This window comes from Dendroctonus ponderosae, unplaced genomic scaffold, assembly GCF_020466585.1.
Source record: "Dendroctonus ponderosae isolate FM_Combo_2020 unplaced genomic scaffold, Dpon_F_20191213v2 Dpon_F_20191213_1, whole genome shotgun sequence".
In the NCBI taxonomy this organism is placed as follows: domain Eukaryota; kingdom Metazoa; phylum Arthropoda; class Insecta; order Coleoptera; family Curculionidae; genus Dendroctonus; species Dendroctonus ponderosae.
In genome coordinates this window covers 51,272,735-51,296,031 of record NW_026017110.1, presented here as the reverse complement: position 1 = coordinate 51,296,031, position 23,297 = coordinate 51,272,735, and the positions used below count along the sequence as shown (strand labels likewise).

At 33.4% G+C, this 23,297-nt stretch overlaps 2 protein-coding genes across 3 annotated transcripts in view; one reads left to right on the top strand and one right to left on the bottom strand.

Moving 5' to 3' along the window:
• The first annotated feature begins 140 nt into the window (after nt 1–140).
• LOC109537174 (elongation factor-like GTPase 1) overlaps nt 141–23,297 on the top strand; it is a 99,215-nt gene continuing 76,058 nt past the window's right edge. The window contains exons 1-3 of one of the 2 annotated variants that reach the window (XM_019903772.2): nt 141–312; nt 8,984–9,593; nt 9,658–11,721. In XM_019903772.2, the coding sequence (XP_019759331.1) occupies nt 8,987–9,593; nt 9,658–11,721 (2,671 nt within the window). In that variant the 5' untranslated portion in view covers nt 141–312; nt 8,984–8,986. Of the gene's footprint in view, nt 313–5,169; nt 5,271–8,983; nt 9,594–9,657; nt 11,722–23,297 lie in introns of those variants that run through there. The other variant, XM_019903773.2, reaches the window with a different exon arrangement.
• LOC109537175 overlaps nt 14,195–23,297 on the bottom strand; it is a 49,934-nt gene continuing 40,831 nt past the window's right edge. Inside the window, exons 2-5 of the mRNA XM_019903774.2 lie at nt 17,452–17,565; nt 17,227–17,367; nt 15,203–15,356; nt 14,195–15,152 (exon numbers count right to left, since the gene is read on the bottom strand). Coding sequence (XP_019759333.1) covers nt 14,971–15,152; nt 15,203–15,356; nt 17,227–17,367; nt 17,452–17,565 — 591 coding nt within the window. The 3' untranslated portion in view covers nt 14,195–14,970. The remainder of the gene's footprint in view (nt 15,153–15,202; nt 15,357–17,226; nt 17,368–17,451; nt 17,566–23,297) is intronic.

Genomic DNA, 23,297 nt, shown 5'->3' with positions numbered 1-23,297 from the left:
AAATAGAGATTTAAACTTTAGTGATTAATTATTAAGGTTTTTTATAATTGAAAAAAAAGTCAGATTCGCCCTGAAAGATTTTATAAAAAATCTGCGTTTGATATTCTCTAGATTAAATTAAATTTTCAGATTGTCCGTTGCGCCGTAGCTTCAATTACACGTCGAAGGTCCGCACGCAAGACAAAACATTGAGGTTATAAAGCATATATTGGAAGTCCTGAAAGTAGGATCCGTGCATGTGGTGGTGCGAGATTAATGCTCACATATTTTAACTGATTGCAACCCGTGATAGTGCTATTTGGAATAAATCGAGTAAGTTTTCTACACTAGCATTGCCACTGTTATTGTTTGTACTATCTTTATGGGTTTGCGCAGTCTCCTACCGCCAAATTTTAAAAGAGTATGTACATTGCACCATTTCCTAAGTTATCTGTATAGTTTGCTGCAATAAAAACGGTGTTTTAACTTCGTTTTTGTATCTATCAAATATCTATTAGGTGCTGTTTGTACTGTCATAAAATAGTAAAATATTCGCGCATATAGTAGGCCCAATACCGAGATGTCAGGAACCAAAGCAAATAGGCGACCAGTAATATTTCCAGGACCGCACTAAGCAATCGGTAATTTACTAGTTTATGGCCCACTGGCATTTCAACTTCAAACAGAAGTAATTTGAAATAAAAAGTAGTTTGTTTTGCAGATAATCCCTTACGTCCCTTTACGGCAATAGGCACTGCTCTCTGTTTAAAATGTGAGAGATTAAATTAGAGACATGATACAATGAATACAAGGTAGGATCTTGCGTCGATTTGCGTCACGTCAGTGGAAATCACTGCCGGGCGTGCTTTTTTCCTGTCTGCTAAATGTGATTAAATATAGCTTATTTAGTCTTTGTCACATTTAATTATTTTTTTATAAATCTTCCTTATAATTACAAGATGCTTTGCAGCCGATTTTAGACTTGAAAATTAAAAGTAACGAAAATGTATTTATTTTGCAGACTAGCACAGTTGCCAGTTGTGCAATAAAGTATAGGGTTAGCTGAAAATGTATCCTTGCAGAAATAGTACATTACGATTCAAGAGACGGAAGTCCAAACAATAACCTAATGTTACTTTCCTATTATTTACGACGAAATATGCGGTTTGTGATGCCGCGGATGATATGTAAATTTTAATACAAATGAAATGACTGCACATGGCATTTTTTATATTTCTGAACCGAGACTGAACCGAATCTGAATTCATTGTACGACAATGAATTCATTATATGATACAATCAATTCATTGTATGAACAGTGCATTCATTCATTGTGATACAATTAATTCATTATTTCGTATGGCTCAACCCGATTTCTCAAATGACCCTCTGGCAACACAGCACGCTAAAACGCTGAAAATCAGATATTTTGTAAATAATTATTTAGGGTATTTTTCTTCCCAATACGCCCATATCAGGTCCCAAACGCGATTTTCAAAGCATTGAGCTATACAATGCTGCAAACCATATCCTCATATAACTTTCCGTTTTTGAACTATTGCGTTTTGAATGTCTAGGTTACAAGCAATTTAAATGGGATCAGCTGTTCACTTTACCAGTGGTAACCAGTGACGTCATGTGCGCACGAAAATCGAGTTTTCGACCGATTAATGTCCTACCTTGTATTCATTGTATCATGAATTAGAGAGTACTACATTGGGTGATCGTGTCGTTTGAGTTCCTCCAAATTTTCAGTTTTTTTATTTGTTTTGCACTTCAAATTAGGCGCTTTTGGCCAAAAAAATTCCGGTTGGTTCATAAATTAAACCAAAAAACGCTTACAAACTTTTGAAATTTGCTTTTCCAAAACCACGCATTTTAAGTATCAACATTTTTCATAACTCCACATGCAAAATTGTCGCTAAGATAATTTTGCCATCGCATAATAATTGTGTTTTTCGCAAAAGCTTGAGCATCTTTTCTAACGTCGCCCATTGATTGAGGTTAGCTAGCTGTTTCCGGAATTGAACTCAATGCGGTATTGCCCGTTTCTTGGGCGTGTTTTCCTTTCGGTTAATTTTGAGTTAGTTTGTTCGTGTGAGCATGGTTAGTGTTTTTTTAATGGAAATAAAAATATATATATATAAAAATAAAAATTAATTGTGTATATTTTCCTGACTATATTTCAACTTAATTCAAAAGAAATTTCAGCTCTTACTGATAGAGCAATTAAATTGGTACATTATGCGTATAGATAAAAAAATCTTAAAAAAATGAAAAATATACTAATAATGAACAACTGTCGAACCAATCATAAAACGAAGAATAAATAAAATCTGCAATTCCAATAAATGGAACAACGTAAATAATAATAATAAGAAAAAAGAAGGTGAAATCAAGTATAGTATCATTACCATATATTCCAGAAATTAACACAAAAATAAAAAATATTTTAAAACCGCATGATATCACTATAGCAGATAAAACTAAAAACAACTTAGCAAAATAATGTTTCACAAAATTTAAGCCTAAAAGTGATAAGTTAAACACACCTAATGTAATACATATACAAGATTGACTGTTTGAACTGTGACAGCGCATACATAGGTCAAACAGGACAATATTAAAAGAAAAGAATATACGAACATAAATATAGCTTAAGAAAGGTTAACGAAAATGGAACAGCATTAGCACAACATACGCAACAAATGTTACATAGTTTTGATTTTGATAACACAAAAATATTAATATTGAAGACAATTATAATAAGAGAAGAATCCATGAAATGATACAAATTAAAAAAACATCAGAATGCAATTAATTTTAGATCAGACACAGACAATCTTAGTTCTATATATCATACACTAATTAAACGAACACCTATATACACTAATTAAACCAACTACATAAAATATTAACACCTGGTATATTGAAGAAATGCAGATTAAGTGATATCCTCAGAATGCAAAGAAAAATGACAAATATTATAAACAGTTTTTTTAAGTAAAAGTAGTAAAATAAAGATTTTTCAATGGCTTGCCAAATTTGAAGGTAGAAACAGCCATACATGTAAATAAAATTTAAATCTCTAGACAATAAATTCTAGTCTTTTCCCGAACATGATTGTCCTGACTCATCACCTGTAATCCCAAGAGATTCAAAGGATTTTAATATAATTTTTAATATGTTTTTGATTTGTATTTTAGTATGTATATTTTAACAGAGCTCTTGTTTTAAACTAATGACGACTGTAAATGTATATTTTAGAAAAACTGATGATGATGGAGAAAGACACCGAAACGTATTTGTAACATTTTAAATGATAAACAATAAAATTGACTGGAACCCAGGGAGTTTCTTTTGAATAAAAAATAATAACCCGAAAAGAATGAATCAACATGCTAGGTATTTAAGGAAACAATTTCACTAATTTAAAACGTTTTATACAGTTTGGCAACACTGCTCGAAATTTAGCCTGAAAATGATTTTTCCCAAACATTGTGGATAATCTAGGATTTTTTTTCGCTGAAACTGCTTAGTTTTGAGTGTTCTTTGAGGTAAAACAAGGAAAAAATTCGGAGGGACTCAAACGATACAATCAGCCTCACATTGTAGTTTATCTCATTGCCACCACTTTTCATTTAAAAAATTTTTTAAATGCTGTTTTGTTTGACAAAACAATGGCAATAAACAAAGCAAACGTCATTGACGGAAATTTTGGCTGTAATGTTGCCACGTCTGAATCTCTGTTTCTATTGCGCTGATTTTGTGATTGATTACATTTTAAATAATGTAAATCAACTGGCTCCACCGGTGGCAAATGTAACCTAATGTTCAAATTTCTTTTTATTAACCCGTTTCGCATTTTATTTATTGCGTTGCGTTTTATTTTCCTTCTCAGTTTTCGATTTTCTAGCCCCATGTTTTTAAATATTTTCAAAACTTCCCTTACCTTTTTGTGACAGAAGCGACTTTCTCAGTTCGTTAGTTCCTCAGTAAATAAACTCCGGCGTAAGCAGTCAATATTGTAAAATTGTAAAAAAATGTCTGATGGCTGAAAATCGATAACTTGTCGATCGAAAATCGATAACGACTTTGCCCTACGAAATGCATCAAAAACTGACATTCTTACATCGCAAGTTGCAAAGGGAATTTAACGGTCTTCCCGTATTGGAACTAATATACATGGTGTTCTATTTGAAAAAATTTAATTCGAGCAGTTTTTATCTCTAGCCGAAAGGTCAGTATTTTGAAGACATCCTGTATAATTTGGAACAAATTGATGTACGCCGGGCTCAAGCATAGGGTTTTCCTAACCCAGTACGAAAATTTTAAGTTTCCAGGTATCGAAATCGCGTTGTAATATAAGATTCCTTGGGCCTACGTTTTGATTAAAAATAATGAATTTTATTTAATATTTCGGAAACCGCTTAAGATAGATATAGGAATCGATATGCCAAAATAATCATATGTATGTATATAGCCAATCTAACCGTGCAATAATATAGGGAGTGTCACATTTAAAATATCAAAATTGTATGCACTTTTCGGTATAAGCGGCAACCTCGTATTGCTGAAAATATTTTAGACCAATAGAGCATATCCGGTGACTTCGTTGTACAATTTGTATACAATGTACTTGCTGAGCGTAAATACTTCCATCCCGATAAAGTATACAAAAATAAACCCGAGTATTCCATTTCTATTTCATACAAATTTAATTTCAATACATCTTGATACAGAACGTCCAAAAACGTAAGTTTTAAAATTAGCTAATTTTCGACTCTAAGCTTTGGCTTATTTTAAATGGAACACCCAATAGGGTTGTACATTATCAGACAAAAATGAATACTGTTTTTAATGCCTGTTTAACATGTAACTCTTAAAATTACTCGTTTTCCCGAGTGCTTACTTCATTATGTACATATTATATTCATATTGTACATATAGATCGGGTGCAAAACCAACGCCTTACCTAAGATTCACTCTTTTTAGTATTTTTATAAAAAAATAACTATTTGTAGTAAACAAGTATTTTAACTGATGTAACTTTTAAGGTCTTTTCTGACTAAAAATACTATTCCTAAACTAGTACAGTTTTCATTAGAAGTTAGAAATTAAGCCAACTTCCGCAACACTGTCGTAACGACGGCTCTGGCGACGCCATTATGCCGACATTTGAGGTTATAAAACATTTTATTTCTAACCGTTCAGTCAATTCACGTGCTAGTGATAGTTCTAGAATATTATTTGTGTGATTTAACTTCGTGTGAAATTCGCAACATATTTGAGTAAGATTGAGCTTAATAACTCGATTGTATTTGCTTACTTTATCTGTAGTCAATGCGCAGTCTCCAATTAGTAATTCATTTACCTCTACAATAACACGTTACCCTTTGCTTGTATGTTATATGTATATTTTCTACCTGTAATTGTATGCCATGAGGATTTACAAACAAAAAATGTATTTTTACAGGAATTTTTACGCAATATAACGGTTTATATCGGGGTTTTACTACACACGCTCTACAAACGATGACCTCACTTTGGCTAGAATGCAACGTTTGTGCAGAGTTTGTGTCATAAATGTGATGGCGCAGGACAACGATTTTTCTAAAAACGTTTAAGTTGCACAAACGGCGCATGATTTGAGTCTTTGCAAGCACATTTTTCGCACAGTTGAAACAACACGGCTGAAAATCGCCTTGGTGTGTATAGAGACAAGTCTTGTCAAGTTTGACCTGTAGGCATTTGGACGGAAAAAAAACGGATAAAAACTAGTCAACCAGAAGCACGGGTGGTACATAATTCCCTGTTGAGCAAATCTGGAAATAATTGTTTTATTCTATGTGTTCGTTAGATAAACAAAAAAATATATCAATTTTCTTAAAGAACCTGAATTTGCGTCTCAAAAGCTTTAGAAAGTAGAATATTTTATTCACCTGTGCACCAACAAACAGTATATTACAAATGTAATCGGGATTGTTAACTTTTTGTTTGTTGTTATCTTTAACTTTTTGTCTTAAAAGTCATTAGAATTAACCAACTATTATTTAGGCTTATTATGAATCTTGATGGAAACATGTCATTTTTTCTGTAATATAATATATTTTCTTTATTTGTTTTTTGTGCCAAAGTCTCGAAACGTAAGTTATAAAACCTTAAGGTGCTATTCTTTGTTGAAAATTAAATGCAGTTTGGAATCAAACGTTATGAAAGAAAGAAAGACAACCATTAGGAATAGGTACTGGCGATGCAAGTGCTTTTTTCCAGAAAGGAATTATAGAAATTTGTAAAAAGTCTTACACTCATCAAAGGACGTTTGTTTTGCTTTTTACAAACCAATTTATCTCCTTTACACTTTTTAAATAAAATAAACTCTATTGATTAGTATTTCGTGTTGGGAATCAGAAGTTTTACTGCAAGCATTGCTAAAAAAAATTAGTTACTTGGCTGCTACATTTGAGTCGATACCTGTATATTTAATATTTTTTGCTGGTAAAAGTTTGTTTCAACTTAAATCTACACTGCTAGAACTTTTTAATCCGTGAATATTTTTAAGGATGATTAGGACATTTTTAAGGGTGATTCTACATGCTAAAATAATGATAGTATGTCGTAAAAAAATTCGAAATCTGAATATTTTCTCAGTTCATCAAACTTTCTTCCTTTTATTTTTCACTTATTCTGGACATTTCTTCGCGGATCAAATTGAAAATCGGTACAGAGTTTCAGCTCAGTGATCCATAACTTTCTGATAAAAAATTGTTTCTCCACTTTGCCACTGCATGGCACTTTACCTGAAATCGAAATTTCATTTTCCGCATAACTTTTTTCACTCGCCAAGTATCGCAAAAGGAAATATTCGGTATTAAAAATTGCAAAATACTAAACGAAAAATGTGCTCTTCACACGACTCGAAAACCCTCTTCGTTTAGGAGCAAATCGACATCAAGTTTTTATCACTTTCAAACCAGTGTCCTTGGATTTAATTGCAATCCCAGCAATTTTGCATGTTTTCATGAGGAACATAAAATTTCGATTTCATGTAAAGTGCCGTCTAGTCGGAAAGTGGAGAAACAATTTTTCATTGGAAAGTTATAGATCACTAAGCTGAAACTCTGTATCGATTTTCAATTTAATCCGCGAACAAATGCCCAGAATATGTCAAAAATTAAAAGGAAAAAATTTGATGAGCTGTAACTTGTAAAATATTCAGATTTCGAATTTTTTTGTTATATAACTTACTACCATTATTTAATGATGTAGAATCACCGTTAAATATTTTCTAACGCATTATCCGAACACCCTGTATAACAGGTTGACTGGGAAAAGATTCGTTTTGCGCTGATTACTAATGTTTGCTATAATTTTTTACTGGGATATTTTGAATATTCTTTGTCAGCTCAAAGCACTGCTTGTACATGAGAACTTTTGGTGTAAGATTAAAAACTGGCCAGTTTTTTGTTAAATGCTGTTAGTTATGAAAGCCGATACAGCTGGAAACTGAAGAAGTAGATTTGTTCTTGAAGATTTCGTATGTCACTATTATATAAATGCCACGTTATCTATATTTATATGAGCCTAATTTAAATACTTCCGCTATACTATTTATTAAAATCTTAAATGAAATGGTTTTCTTCATATATGCAACCCAACTATATTTTTCTATCTTGAGCTTCTACCATTTTTCCAAAAAAATCTCTTTCTTTTCTTTTATATTATACCTTTACTTTTAACCATCATTCTCTATTTGATCATCTTTAATTATTATTTAGTTTCTTCTTTTACTCTCACTTATCCGTCAGCTGCTTTTATTTTCTTTTTAAAACTTTACACATTTTATTATCTCGTCTTTCTTTATTGGTTCAATATTCTATAGAATACATAACTTTTTTAGTCCAGAAAGCATAAAGAATTGAGAGAACTGGAGGATTAGGAAAAGTGGAATGCCTTCTAAAGATTAAAATAATTTGCTAATCAAAATTCATTTTCGTAAGGGTTGCTTCAGATCTTGCAGTTGAGTGAGTTGCTATAAGACTTCGGCGGACACACTTTTGATTCAAGATTTTGCAGTTTTTGATTATTTTCCAAATTTTCACATAATTTGATAAATCGATTGAATAATTTAATATAGATTTTAAATCGTCATGCGTAAAGGATGATAATTATGATTAAGTCGTAAGATAATAATACTAATACGAAATACCAGACAAAAAATAACCATGTAGCTTCTTTTCTCATTTTCCGGATTACATATCAAGTCCGACTCTGTTTGAACTTGAATATAGGCCCTGAAGATGACCCGAGAAATAGTTTTTCGATTTTTTAGGCTGTAGTTAAATATAATTTCTTCCTGGCGTTTTCCAAGCACGAGTGGCGTGCGTCTTTAGAGGCGGTTGGCTCGTGGTAAGCTTTCGAGCAAACACCTCTGAAGATGTAAGCCACTCTTGCTTGCGAAACGTCACGAATAAATTCTCGTTCACGACTGTCTAAAAACATAAAAACTCTAGAGTTTTAAGGAATATTTCAGATACTCGTTACTGTACATTTGTATGTGGTTTTGCATTTGTTAACGCAAATCGAATTAAAAAGTGTTGGTCAAGAGAAATCTGCTTTATTAGTAACACTTTACTTAAAAAGTAATATATTATAATTTACAACTTACTACGCAAGCTGCAGAAATTTGCATACTTTTATAAAATATTTTAGATTTATTGGTCGGTTCAACCATTCAATGGTTCAATGTATGTAAAGAACGTCATATTTATCATTCATGGCATATATATAATATTGTTGACTGTTGACTATAATGTTGTTGACAACAAAGTTGACTCTTGTTGAAATCTACGAGGAGACTCATAAATATGGGTGCGACCTTTTCGTTGGCCCACCCTGTATAATAAATACGTTATAAGTTAACATAAACCAATTTACTTTTAAAGCGTCATTTATGTAGTTCTAATTGAATGTGTTATTAAAGCATTGTTTTTTTTAAATATAGATCATGGAGTGCGTTAAACCTACTTTCCAAGAACTGAACTGCTGTATGGGCGAAACAAAATGTATACGGAATGTGTGCATTTTGGCTCACGTAGATCATGGTAAAACGACATTATGCGACCTACTTCTAAGTACGAATTGCTTGGTTAGCCAGCGTATGGCAGGATCCTTACGATATCTTGACGACCGTCTGGATGAGCAGGAAAGAGGAATTACGATGAAAAGTAGCGCGGTTTCCTTACTAAACGTTCTTCGTGATGAACGAGCAAAGAAGTATAGGAGTATTTTGCTGAACTTGATAGATACGCCTGGGCATATTGACTTTTCCTCGGAAGTGGGAGCAGCAATAAGAGTTTGTGATGGAGCAATAATTCTAGTGGATGCAGCTGAGGGGGTGTGTGTACAAACACGGGAGTCAATTAGCAAAGCATATGAAGAGCATGTGACGATGATTCTGGTCATTAATAAACTTGATAGATTAATAATGGAATTACATCAGGATATCGACCAAATGTTCCAGACGATCATCCAAATTATCGAGGACTGCAATGTAATCATTGCCGAATTATATCAATATGGATTCACTAACCAAATTGATATAGAAAACACAGGTAAGATTCTAATAAAAACCTGGGTTTACTCAATTAGATAATCATGAAACTATTTTATTTCAAGGATTGCTGTTCAACCCAACTACAGGAAATGTGATTTTTGGAAGCGCTATTGATGGTTGGGCGTTCACAACTATGCATATTTCAAACATGATGATCGCAAATATTAATGGTGAAACAGTAGAATCTCTTAATGAGAAGATGTGGAATTTTGATTGCTGGGTAGATTCAAAGGGCGTTATTAAAACTGGTGCTAGAGATAAGATGAAACAAAATATATTCATTCAACTCTGTCTCAAAACCGTAGTGCATGTTTACGAGTCCCTTAGTGGAAAATGTCAGGGCGATAAACTGCGAGCCATTTTGGAAAAGCTCTGTATTACCGATCCAACACGGGACATGATCTGTTCTACTGATCCTAAGGTGCAAATTAGATCAATTTTGTCGTCGTGGAACCCATTATCTCGTACAGTGTTTGAGCAATGCCTAAATGTCATTCCGGCTCCCAATTGTATGAAAAAGGAAAAAATTGACTATTTACTGAATTCCAATTTTTATGCGGAGGACACGTATTTGACCAAATGTGTTAATAAATTCTCCCGTTTTTTCAATGCCGAGTATTTTAATGCACCAACATTGTGCTATGTTTCAAAGATGTTTTGTGTAGATAATAAATATTTGGCTCAGAACGCTTCAACAATTTTCACCACCACATTTCGAAGACTTTCAGAAGACTTTCATCGGGAAATGCTGAATTTGTCTTTATCGGAGACGTCCGAACAGTTAGAATCACAACCTACAGTGGAGGAACCAGTCGACCTGAGCACAGATGACTTGATATCGAAGATTTCATCTGAAAATGTAGTAATTGCATTGACGAGAGTTTTTACTGGAGTATTGAAAGTTGGGCAGGCGATATATGTAATATCCACAGGCTATGTTCCGGACGAACGTGATATTCAAGTAAATTCAAGCAAATTTGTAAAAAAAAATAGACATGTGAAAAAAGTTGTGATTAAGCAACTGTACATGCTGTATGGGAGAGACTTGAAAGCAGTTAGCAGTGTACCCGCAGGGAATTTCTGCGGTATTGAGGGATTAGGGGGAAGCATAACCCGTACTGCTACTCTATCTTCAGAACTGCATGTTGTCCCTATAATAGAGCACCCAACTTATCTTCCTGTTATGAAATATGCAATTGAACCGGTTAATCCCAAGGATATTCCGGTGCTGCGATTTGGATTAAAATTACTTGCACAAAGCGATTCCTGCGTGCAAGTGATTGTTCAGGAAAATGGCGAAATGATCATACTAACAGCAGGAGATGTCCATTTTGATAAATGTAAAGAAGATTTGGTCAAGAGATTTGCGAAGATTGATATTCGTGTGTCTAGGCCCATCGTTTCTTTACGTGAGACTATTACTAACACCCTAATTGCTGTCCCTAAGGAGACCATCGTTGCAAGTCACACAATAAAAATGTCTTTGGTTGCTGTCGCTTTACCTCAAAATATTGCTCAACTTATTAGCATTAACTACGACCTAATAAAAATGATCACAGAGCGGCAGAGTTATGGTTGGATTGATTTACTTAGAAAATACAACGAGTTTGCTGATAAGGAACCATTAGCCAGGCTACCAAAAGAGCAAACTTTCAAAAGCGAACTGACCACTCGTGCAGTAGCACATTTCAAGGATTTATTATATGCTACATTTGAACAAAATGGTATTGTATGGGACAATCTAAAGAACAAAATCTGGTGTGTTAGTCGAACTCCAGACTGTGCTAACATTCTTATCAACAACAGCAGAGATTATGTACATAATATATTCCTAGAAACAAATGTGCAGGACCAAAGAACCTTCTTAGCCCAATGTGTACTCAGAGCATTCCAAAGCTGTGTTAAAGCGGGACCAATCTGCGAAGAACCGTTAATGAATTGTGCCTTTATCGTGAACGATTTTGAACTGGCCAGAGATATCCAACCTGTGGCAATTACTCCACAATTGATGTCGTTTGAGGAAAATGCGATTAAAGCTGCCCTGACTGCCGCCCTGGAGAATGGCGACCTACGATTAATGGAACCGATGTACACCACTTCCATTCGAGTTAATACAAATGTTTTAGGTGAGTTTTTAACTATCCATTTTTTTTGAACCAATGACGGCTCATGAGAAAAGTGACACGTGTCTTTTAGCGTGTAGCGAAAAAAGTAAGCTTTTAACAAGATAAGTTAAATTTGAAAAAGTGAAAATTCAACCATTATTAACACTGTATTGCCGATTTGAAACTTGCAATATATTATTAGTTATAAACAATGATAGAAATACTATAAATAATGGGTTTTCTAATCGATGTATTATTAAAACATTGTTTTTAATAATCGAAATAATAACCTGAAATATTTAATTAAAAAAATGTTTTATATGAGAAGTATAATTTAACAGTTAGTTGCCTCATGAGGCGTCACTATGGTGGTATAAAGGGCTGAGAAATTTAAACCAGATAAATTATGACAAAACCAGCGCACACATGCGCAGTGGCGAATCCAGGGGGGCTATGTGGTCTATAGACTATAGACTATAGAGTACAATACTTTCTCTTTCATCGTCATAACTCGAAAATCTGTATTGACTTTATTAATAACTCAATAACATTTTATAATTCTGTAAATTTATAAGCAAAATATTTCAAAAACACGTTTATTCAATCCCGAAGAACTTGGAGCTTACAATATGTCGCACACTGGGGTATTAACTAAAAAACCAGCGAATACTTGATTTTTTAAAATACTGATAAATGACAAGTCGACACAATTAGTAGTTTTCGATAGAAGGGCAAAAAGTGTCGTTTTTTGAACGAGGACGGCGTTTGATACCCGAGACGAAATCGAGGGTGTTAATCCGTCAGGAGTTTGAAAAACGGGTTTTCGCCCTCATATCGAACAATATTTTTATTCGATTAAAGGATATAACACCAATAATAAGTTATAATGAATAAAAATAGCCAAAAATAACAACCGTCAACTTCATATTTAAAATTTGATGTCAATGCCATTTTTGAAATTGTCATGTTTTGACGTTTGCAATTTTTCAAAAGCGTACTTTTGTAAGCATAACAAGTGAAACAATGAGTGTTGAAAATTCAAGTGCTGCTTTCAGGGTATGGTGTTTGTATCAGATGCATATATTGCATAAAATTTGCGCTATTTAAAAAAATCGTGTTGGGCGTGTGGCAGCATCGGCGAGCGCAGAAAAATAGACCATTTTAACGACATTGAGACTGAAGTTGTAACAAAGTTATAATTTACAAATTGTAAGTAATCTTTAAATTATGATCAATAGTTCTCTATAAGCCTACGTAATTCGTTAAAAAAGCCTGTTGGTTACTTTTTAATGAAAATACTTTAAAAGATTTATGACAGTGACACGTTCAATTTGTCACATTTACTTTTGCGCACATGTGCGTAAAAGTCCGTGCGTAAAAGTGAAACAAATGAACCCTAAAGAAAAGTGCTTCATTTTGACCATCGCTTCTGATCGAAAAATGGCACTTTTCGATTAATTCGAATAAAAACTTGTTAATTTTACGTTGTCAAGCATTTGTTTATCTGGATTATTTGGCTTATTTTAATTTTACGTCAAAGATACGACTTGGAGCGAATCATAAATAAATTCTGAATTTTTATGTGTAAATTCATTATTTTGATTCGACACTGTGTTTTTACATGCAAACTGGGAAAAATTCATATTAAGCGTTTAAAAAATGTCATTTGTGTTGGTCGGCTTTTCATGGTCATCGTTATCGAAATAACGATGGGAGAGCATTAAAGTAATGTCAAAATTTAAGGTTTTAAAATCTCTCTATAAAAGCTTGTATGCAAGTCAAAGGTCCAAAAACAGCGTAATATTTCAGTAACTATTACGTAAAAACTTTTTAAGTTTAATATTGACGAAGTTGCCAAGTCAATAGTTTTTTTCTTAGAGTTTCAATCAATCTATTTTAAATGAAAATAATGTGTTTTTATTTAGTTTTTAAAATGCAAGCAATTTAAACATGAAACAAAAACATATTATTTCAAATATGAAAGTTTGGGCATTTGGGAGGAATTATATAATAATTTGTGCACATAATTATTGCATCAAGTATACTCTTCAAGTAGTAAATTCCGGTGTACAAAATTGCAAAACATTTCACGCAATCCTCTGAACTATTTGGCTGTTGCAAAATTTTTGACTAACCCTGTAGAAAAAATATCTAATTAAAAAACAATTTCGATCAGAAATGGATATCAAATACCCCACCGTGTGTCGATACAACGATGTAACTATTTAATGACCTCAGCCCTCCCAGATCAAATCCTGGATTCGCCACAGATCATACAATAATTTAGAGTTTTCTAAATTATTCCTGATATTAGTTTTTTTTAACTAGAATTGCTATTTTGTGACTTGTGTTTCTCAGCTCCTCGTGTTAAAATATGTATATATTTTTGGTGTTGCATATTTTGTGACCAAATTATTGATTGAAGTGAAATAATATCAAAAAGTATCAGCTTCTCCGAAAGGAAAGGTCGATTAAAATAAAACACCATTTATGAAAAGGTAGGTACGATTTAATGCGTTAAAATATATACATGAATTTGCGCTATGGTTCGAAGTTAATCGACGATTCAACAATAATAAATATGAAAATAAGTACCCTAAGTCCGACTACGGTGCTATGCCTAATATTATTGAAATGCGATGGTGAAAAACCCTCAATTTTAGCCACATTTAAAAAACATTCCAGCATGCAAAAGTGGATGGCTGTATTGAGTTTTTGTAACTTCTATTGATCAGAGTGGGAGTAATATTGCACGCGAAAACACACACTTTACCTTGACAACTTATTATTGCCAAAGCAGGATTTTAAATATGGCCAAGTAAATCCTAATATTTTACAGTTTATCTGTCTTATAGCTATAATTCATTGTTCACTAACCGTGAGTTCACATACAGCGCAGCTAAATTTTTTTTTTTAATTTAATCTACTTTTTATGTGTCAAAGAAAATGGTCAATTTATTAAAATTGCAGAAGAGGGATTTTCTAAACGTGATTTAAACAATTTTAATGAGTTTTAATTAGGTACTCGAAGTTCACCTACATCTACAAGATTCAATGTTTAAACATGAAAGATTACCGATGAGATCGTCTTAAGATTTATGGACCTTACTGTACTGCAATTATAATTACTTCAATAATTAGGTTAAAAATATCTTAAAAGTACATTCTACCAGTAAATAGGCGATAAATATTTAATCAATTAATTTCGATTTAAATAGATTTAATGTCATCACAACCGACCATATCTATATAGCGGTTATTGCGATCTTCTTAGTTCCATACTACTGTTGCGGCCAATTCTTTAGCCGTTTTCCATGGGAATGGTGGGATTTCAAGGCTTCGTGTGGTTCTTAATGGTCTTCCTCTGCGTTTGTTATCTATGCACATCATTCCATAGACTCTTATTCCCGGCACACTTGCATATGTTGGTTGATCATGCGACATCGGACCCTCTAAAAGTACCCATTAGTTCAGAACTCAATGAAATTCAGAATAATTTTACCTAAAGTGCTACTATCAGGACATCTACAAATCACCAGATAATGAGATTTTCCTGTTCGGATATTCTGCAAAGCGAGCAAGGACCAGTCTCTAGGAGCCCTGCATATTCTCATTTCACTGGTCGGTTCGCACGTCTTTGCCAGTGTGAGGGCCTTCTGTAAAATTACATATGTCAACATTCAAGGGTTCATTTGTGTCCTCAGGATATTGCAAAAGCTTTCGTTTGCGTGCATATAATTGGTATAATAAATCGTAATATAGGTCTAAGGGTAAGCTCATAATTGTTGTTTGCATTGAACATGTTAAGTGGCTTTTCATCTCTTTAGGGCTTTAGTAGTTGTTGATAGTTTCTTGTTTCTTTAGATTGGAAAAAGAAAAAATTTTAAAATCAATGTTTGCATGTTAACGCACAATCAGTGCCTCCATTCGGAATCTTCATAGTCGGTTAGGATTTTGAGGATTAGCACAATAGAGGAACATTTGAAGAGAAACTGAGAAATAAAAATGCGGATTGGTTATAAAAAATACTTTTCCTGTTCGGGATTGCACAGTTTTTTACCAAATAACACAGTTTTTCCGAGTCTTGAAAACGCCTTGAGAAAGTGTGCATCTTAGAAAACATTATGTGAATTTGAATAAAGGTACACATTGGAAATGGAAATTGCAAATCCGAAGTAAAAGAAACCATTTTTTTTACCAGAAAAAAGTTAGTATGTAATACATATCGGAATCTTTTATTTCCTTTTTAAAACTTTACACATTTTATTATGTCATTTTATTGGTTCTTCGATTATTGGTTCTTATTCGGTATTCGATAGAATACATGTCTTTGTTGAGCGTGTAATGTAATGAATACATTTAATATCGCAAACAATGTAGTCCAGAAAGAACAAAGAATTGAGAGAACTGGAGAGAATAGTGAAATGCCCTCTGAGGATTAAATAATTCTCTAGTCAAAATTAATTTTCTTAAGGGTTGCCTTAGGTCTTTCAGTTGAGTGAGTTGCGACAAGATTTGGGAGGACACACTTTTGATCCAAGATTTTGCAGTTTGTAATTATTTTCCAAATTTTCACATAATTTGATAAATCGTTTGAATAATTTAATCTTGTCATTGAATCGCCGTACGTAAAGGATGATAATTATGCGTAAGTCGTAAAATAATAATACGAGACTACTAATACGAAATACTAGACAATTGAAATATAATTTTTGTGAAGAAAATAAACGAAACAAAAAATAATCATGTAGCTCCTTTTTCCATTTTCCGAATTTCACAATTTTGCACCAGAAAAAAGTTAGTATACAGGGTGTTCCGTAAGCTCATGATCAAAGTTGCAGTTAATGTCTAACATTGTTAAGTGGCAAGGAAACAGAAATATTTTTTTCGCAAAAACTATGAATGCTACAAGATTTTACAAAGAGCACAAAATTGTGAATAAATGATTAGTGCATCAACGTAAAAAATAATGAGTTAATTTCATCCTCCAACTAAAAAGTTCTGGTAGTTTTTGTACCACGACACTCAAGAATTCACCACTTCTCCAAAACGGCTGAACTCGATTGTTTCATCAAAATTGGAGTCTTACATAAGAACAAATTCACAGCGAGTTTCACTAAAATACATCGTACCATTCTACCGATATTTCAAAAAAAATAATTGCTTGGAAGAACTTTGACCATCAATAGCAGAGGAGCCAGACATTTTTTGTTAATAAAAGTTAGGTCAGATCGTCTTCTTTTGGTCCAAAGAATATCGGAGTACCCTTTTGATCATGAGCTTACGGGACACCCTGTATAATACATATCGGAATCTTTAATTTGAATTAATTTATTTGGTTTTTCGTCGATAACTCGAAATGATGTATTTTGGATTGCATGCATTTTGCTCAACGGTTTAGGCTTAATCTCGATTGTTCCCTGTATTCACCAGAAAAGAAAACAATCAATATCACGCCTAAATGTTGATAGTAGCTCATTACCAACTTGGAACCGTTATGGAATCGTTGTTGTAAAACAGTCTTACCCTTGATTTTCTATTGATGCTTAGCTCTGTAGTATGCAGGTCATCCGAATTAAGAGAAACCGAACATGGGTTCTTGTATCTTGGGGGGCAAGCGCATAAAGGTTGAGTCCAGTTAAATCTCACGTATACAGCAGTGCAAACCTAAGAAACATACAATTGATTACACTGAAGCGAAAATCTGACTTGAAACAAATTGCATCAAGATAAAATGATGTTTGAAATTACCTGTTGAATTGCACATTCTGGTAGCAAATATATGTGTTGGTTGTGGGGATAATAATGGTATTTAGTTGGCGTGGCTGAAGCATCGCTAACTCCAGCAAGCAATGGCAATAAGTTCTGGAAAAAATAATGTTATTAGTGATTAGATTAGAAAACATTTACTTGTCAAGGCCACTATCAAAGCTATCAATATTCGGGATTTTGGACGCAGCAGCTACTGAAGACAGAAACTCAATTACACATACGCAAATTTATTGCGGCCATCTGCAGAAATGCATTGCCATTATACGGATTTGAATTTATGGAACATTTTCATACTTCCACCAGTCTGCATAATGTATTGGTCGACATTATTTATTCGTGCGAGAGATCATAAACATTTATGCAGTAAATACAATTAGTACAATTAAGGATTTCGACTTAGTCGTTTAGCAGTCAGTATTCAAGAACTTTATTACCATAGGACGAAACTTTACGAATCTGAGGTTTGCGAGTTGAAAGTCGACAATGTTATATGCTTATAATAATATAATCTTCTGTTGTTGTTCTATCTTCATATATCAAAGCTCCACGTAAGTCAGTGGATCATTCCGGCATTTTCCATTTGAAACTGCCACAGTGATCACTCACCCCCACGAGTAAATCATTTAACGTTTATCTAAAAATCCTGCTTCCTAAAAACTACAGATTTCCTAGTTAATCCTAGACCTTCAACATGATATGACCATCAATTCAATCAGCAGCCATCGGAAACTTCAACTATTATCTAACTGACTTAGATGCAATTCTCAAATCGCTATTCCCTTAGAGTTTGATAATTTTGTAATTTTCTCATCTTAATATCATTGAAGAAACGTAGATGGTAACTTGCTCCTAATCTAGAGTAGCGAAAGCAGAATGATTTAATAAGCAATTTCGCTGCAATTGTGACTCGATTCTGATGTGATTCAATGCATTTTCCATTACTGAAGGTTGTGGGAGCCACTCTGGAGGTCGATGGAATTTAAATTCGGTTTTTTTTATGAATGCGATTTGCTTTGAGTCGTTATATTATGAAAATTAAAAGTAAATATTTTCATAGTATCAAAATAGAATTCGATTCGTTTGATTAGTTTCATAGAGAAGCCCCTGTATTATTAGAGATGCACTTTACTGTTATGAAATTGAAAGGCAACAATGAAGCTAAGGTTAATGAATGATGTATTATTTTAAACCGCGCATTATGCACATTGTAGTCGTATCCGTGCTGTTTACAGCATGCTGGTACATCAATTTAACTGGGTATTTAATTATTTGACATTAATTTCAAACACTCGATATCCGTTTTCGAGGAATTGATTTATCTGCCGCATTATTTTGTAAATGTTCACAGCCACTTCATTCTCGCAACTCTTTCATTAATCACATGGGTTACTTCGAATTCTATAAATGAAAGCGTCCTATTCAAATTTAGTGTAACCTGAAATCTTCCTAGTGAAATTCACTTAATTACATCGAAATTGACCAATGCTGTGGACACTTTTAGAAATATCAATTTTCAAAAAGCCCCAATATTGATTTGGATTTTTTAAAGTAATCTTTCGAAATATCGATTTTGCTACTGAAAAAGAATTCAAACTGAAAACAGTGTAAAAATTAAAGTCAATTTTCAGGTTAGCAAAATAAATATTTTAATCGCCTGGAAATAAGCAACCGGATATGAATCTGTGCCATCGAATAAAACGAATAATTATAGATTATGATTTTATTTGTTTGATAATTTAAAGCACTATGCACTGCTCATAAAAAAAATGAAATCGCAATATTGCGATTCATTCAAGTTGAATAATGCTATCTTAAGCGACTGTACTGTTAGTGTACTTTGTTGTAATTGCTTTACAGTGACTCTTTAGATCCAAATCTATTAATAAAGAATTTATTAATTTTAACTGCATTAAATCAATCTTAAGAGCTTTTATTTATTTATGTTTTTTTAGAAAAATATTAAATGAAGTATTTAAGAACAAGTTATCGAATACAAATCTCAATGTAAAATGACCAATGATCTCTGTGAGTAGTTCGGTTTGTAATAGAAATTAGGTATCAACTTCTGTAGTTTACTGCAGATTTCAAGACAGGAATTTATGTTAAATTATTATGAGTAGAAATTATTCTATCCTCGACTCTCACCCTGTCAGTTCTGATTTGATTATGCTGTTAGGGGCGTTTCAAATATTTGGTTGCTTTCCACAGTGAATAGTTGGTGGATTCTGTGGGTGTCAAAATTGGAAGTAGCTTTTGGAAAATCTCGTTTTTTCGTTCCCGCAATAAGCGTTTGAGGATTTTTGCAGATTTATATTAGCATCTACGTATTTCTCATAGAAGTTCCAGTCTATGTGTGCACTGCATAATTTCACATGTTGACTTATGTAGATTACTTTAGAACTGACTGGAGAGTGATCAGAACTTAAGTCCAAATAAGATTGAAGCGATATATAATTACTAGAAACTAATTAATTTGAAAATTCCATAGGTTAAAATTCAAATAGTTTCGTTAATTAAGCGATTTTTAATAGACCATTGAAGACGATTGAGGCAAAATTAAAATTGGCTAATTACAAACTTTTTTCTTTCTAAAATGCAGTTAACATTAAATGAAAATTTCCGTAGTAGCTGATTGAAATTGCACACTTATAAATACCACCCCGTATTTGGAGTCAAGAAAGCTTTACTGTCCGAAGGCGGGTACGAATCTGTCTTCTTCGTAGCTTAGAGCATCATGCCGGAGTCATGGAGGTAGCGGGTTTAAATCCCGCCGAAACCAGTAAATTTATCTTATTCCAAAAATTATTTTTCCGCTACGCCAAGAAAAAAGTATTCCTTTCCCTTTCAAAGTTATCAATTATCGGACAACGAAAAACTCTTCATTTGTAATTAAATGTAAACTCACGAAACAAAAACCCTATGTTGAATTCCAACATTTCAGAAATGTATATTATATAATTTCTAAGTAGACCAACTAAACCTACATCTAAAAAAAAACTAAAACTTTCCTCGCCTCTTAAAGAGTGGAAGTTGCGTTATGTAGAACTAATAAAAAGAAAATGTTGACTGTTCAAAAGAAGCTTTCGCTGATGAGTTTTTCACTTTTTTAGGTCGTCGTAAATTAAGTCGTCAGTTTCATCTTGACTATTATTTCCAAAAATCGTAAAATGTTACAGATTAGTCTACGATGGTTTATATTTAGATTCGTCCTCAAGATACGTTTTTTTAGGTATAAACTGATGCAGAATCACTATTTAGACTTCGATTTTTTTTCACACTTTTTGTCTAAGTGTGGAATAGGATCCCTACTATCTGATCTACTTCATTTTACTGTTCGATAAAGTGTTAATTTTCTAGGTAAGCTTAGTATTTGATTATAACTTGTCCAAGTAAAAGCAATTATAAAAATAAGGAGAAAAGGCTTTTGTATCGCATGTGTATATAATAAATACTTTATATGCATACTCAATTACAAAAGCTTGTTTGATTGAATTGAAATAATAATCCTGACGCGACCATGTAAATATCTAGTTTCGAAAAAACCAACAGAAATTGGATTTCTTGGATGTTTAGGAAACGCATTTTTCGTACTTTTAGGCAGTGCCGTAGCAAGCTTAACTCGCGCCCAGGGCACAAAACCTTTTTAGCCTCGGCTCGAACGGGGTTGAGAATTTAAGCTAAAAAGAAAAAAAATTCCGTTTTTACAAAATTTCAAATATCTCAAAAATTCTAAGATTTAAGTAAAATAAACCTTAATAGATCTCAGGTTTATTTCGATCGTAGACACTAATAACATAATAATATACAGGGCATTACATTTAAAAAAATGCATCTTTGGGTTGATTGGGCTTTGAATTGGGACACCCGGTACATTAGAAAATAATTAAAAAAAAATGTAAAATGTATCCCAACGGGCCTCCATTAATCCATAAAATAAACTGTTTAAAATTAAATAGTTTAGCCGCATTATTATGTGCCGTATAATCTGAATAACCCTGTATACTCTACTGTATGTTTTGGTCATTCAAGAATCTCCCTGTGTATGTTTGGGTTCTTTGTCTAGCCAGTATAACATCAAGCACACGTTAAATCATGCGGAGTTGGTATTTATTAGCATATAATGTGCAGATAACGAAGATCATGAGATTGAAAACATTCTTAGGAAATCGGTTTCGTGCAACTTGGAGCCCATACATCGATAGGAACCACTGATGACCTAAGGTAACATGTAAAAGGTTGCAGAACCGAACAGCATATGTGTACCTTGAGGTACATGAGCGATTTTACCATTGAGCAACACTTACTCAGTGTCAAGGCCGAACAGTCACGATGTATCGTTGGTTGGTCGGCGCCTTTTATAGATCATTCCTGCCTGAGATCTTCCCAGCTTAGGTCACTATATCTATTTTTTTATTTTACTTTGTACATTTTGCAATCTGTGGAAATGTGCGATTTCAATGCGCTAGGAATAGTCGCGTCCAAGCCAAAGCAAATTGCAGCAGCTTTTATCTTTGTTTGCTACAGGAAGTACGACTCCTATCTAGTGAGATATCTGTGCCATTATCTTTTTCTATGTTTATTATAATACGTTATTAGAGGGAATTCTATGGTTTGTAATAATTACGCAGCCGATGATAGATGATGTCAGCATTTTCAATCAATAGCTCTGCTAGGTAGTGCATTAAATAATTTCATGAGAAATCTATGCTTGTTCGTATGAATAACCCCGTTCACTGTTTGCAGCGGCTAACAATGAGAACTGCCGATAGTACCATTGCTACATTTACCTATGTCCAGCAGGTACAACAATATATGTTAAAGCAAATCTACCTTCCGCATTGTTAGCTACCTACGGTACTGTGTCAAACAACATCAAAAATGTCCTTTATGGTGATGCAAATCACCAGCAGAATTTTAATGATGGTACGTTGTTTCAGTCGTTGTGTTCTTTAACCTCTCCCAAATATGTATATTGGGGTTATGCCATTCGTCTACTGATTTTCGATTGCTTCGAGGCTTGTCTTTTCAATCTCTAGTTATACGCTTTCGAAGATGCAAACATCCAACCGACTGTTCGGGTTTCTTTCGCAAAAATCCATTTAGTACATCTGTGTGTCCTAAATTAATTGTATTCTTTCCTTGACAGTGGCTGTGCAACATTGGCTGGTTCGCCTACCGCTGCATTCCGTAGATTTTTATTTACATTAGTATCGTTTTGAAAATCACCATGCCTAATATCCTTCAGATCGAATCAAGACACGTCTTCATCTTGACGGTTTGTAAGATACTTTAATCTATGATATATCGAAGACTTATCTGCGAAGAGAAAGGTTGTGGCTTAAGTGTAGATTGTAAAACTACTCGCATGTGCACGTCTTTTGGTGGGTGTGTACCCAGCATTCATCTATGTGTGTACCTTATTGGTCTTCAGGTCTTTGCGTAGGGTAGGTCAAGATTTTAAATAATAGCAGCAACACCATATAACGTGATCTCAGGCTGGTTGTTATTAATACTTATTTAAGAATTGTCCTACTTGTATATGGTAACTGAATGGTTTTGCTCGAACATGTGTTTGATGTACTCCTGCAAGCAATTACTGTTGCTATTTGAAACGCATTTTTTTGATAAATTATTATGGAATTTTGATTGATATTTCTACTAATAGCGTTTAATACTGATGATCCCATATCTCTGCAGTATTATTTATTGATCATTGTTCTTTAAATGTTTACAAATTAACTGATTGACCATTAATTGCCATAAACCTGCAGCATAAGCTACATGAGTGGACATAATTCTAGCTCCATAAACGATAAAAAGTGACT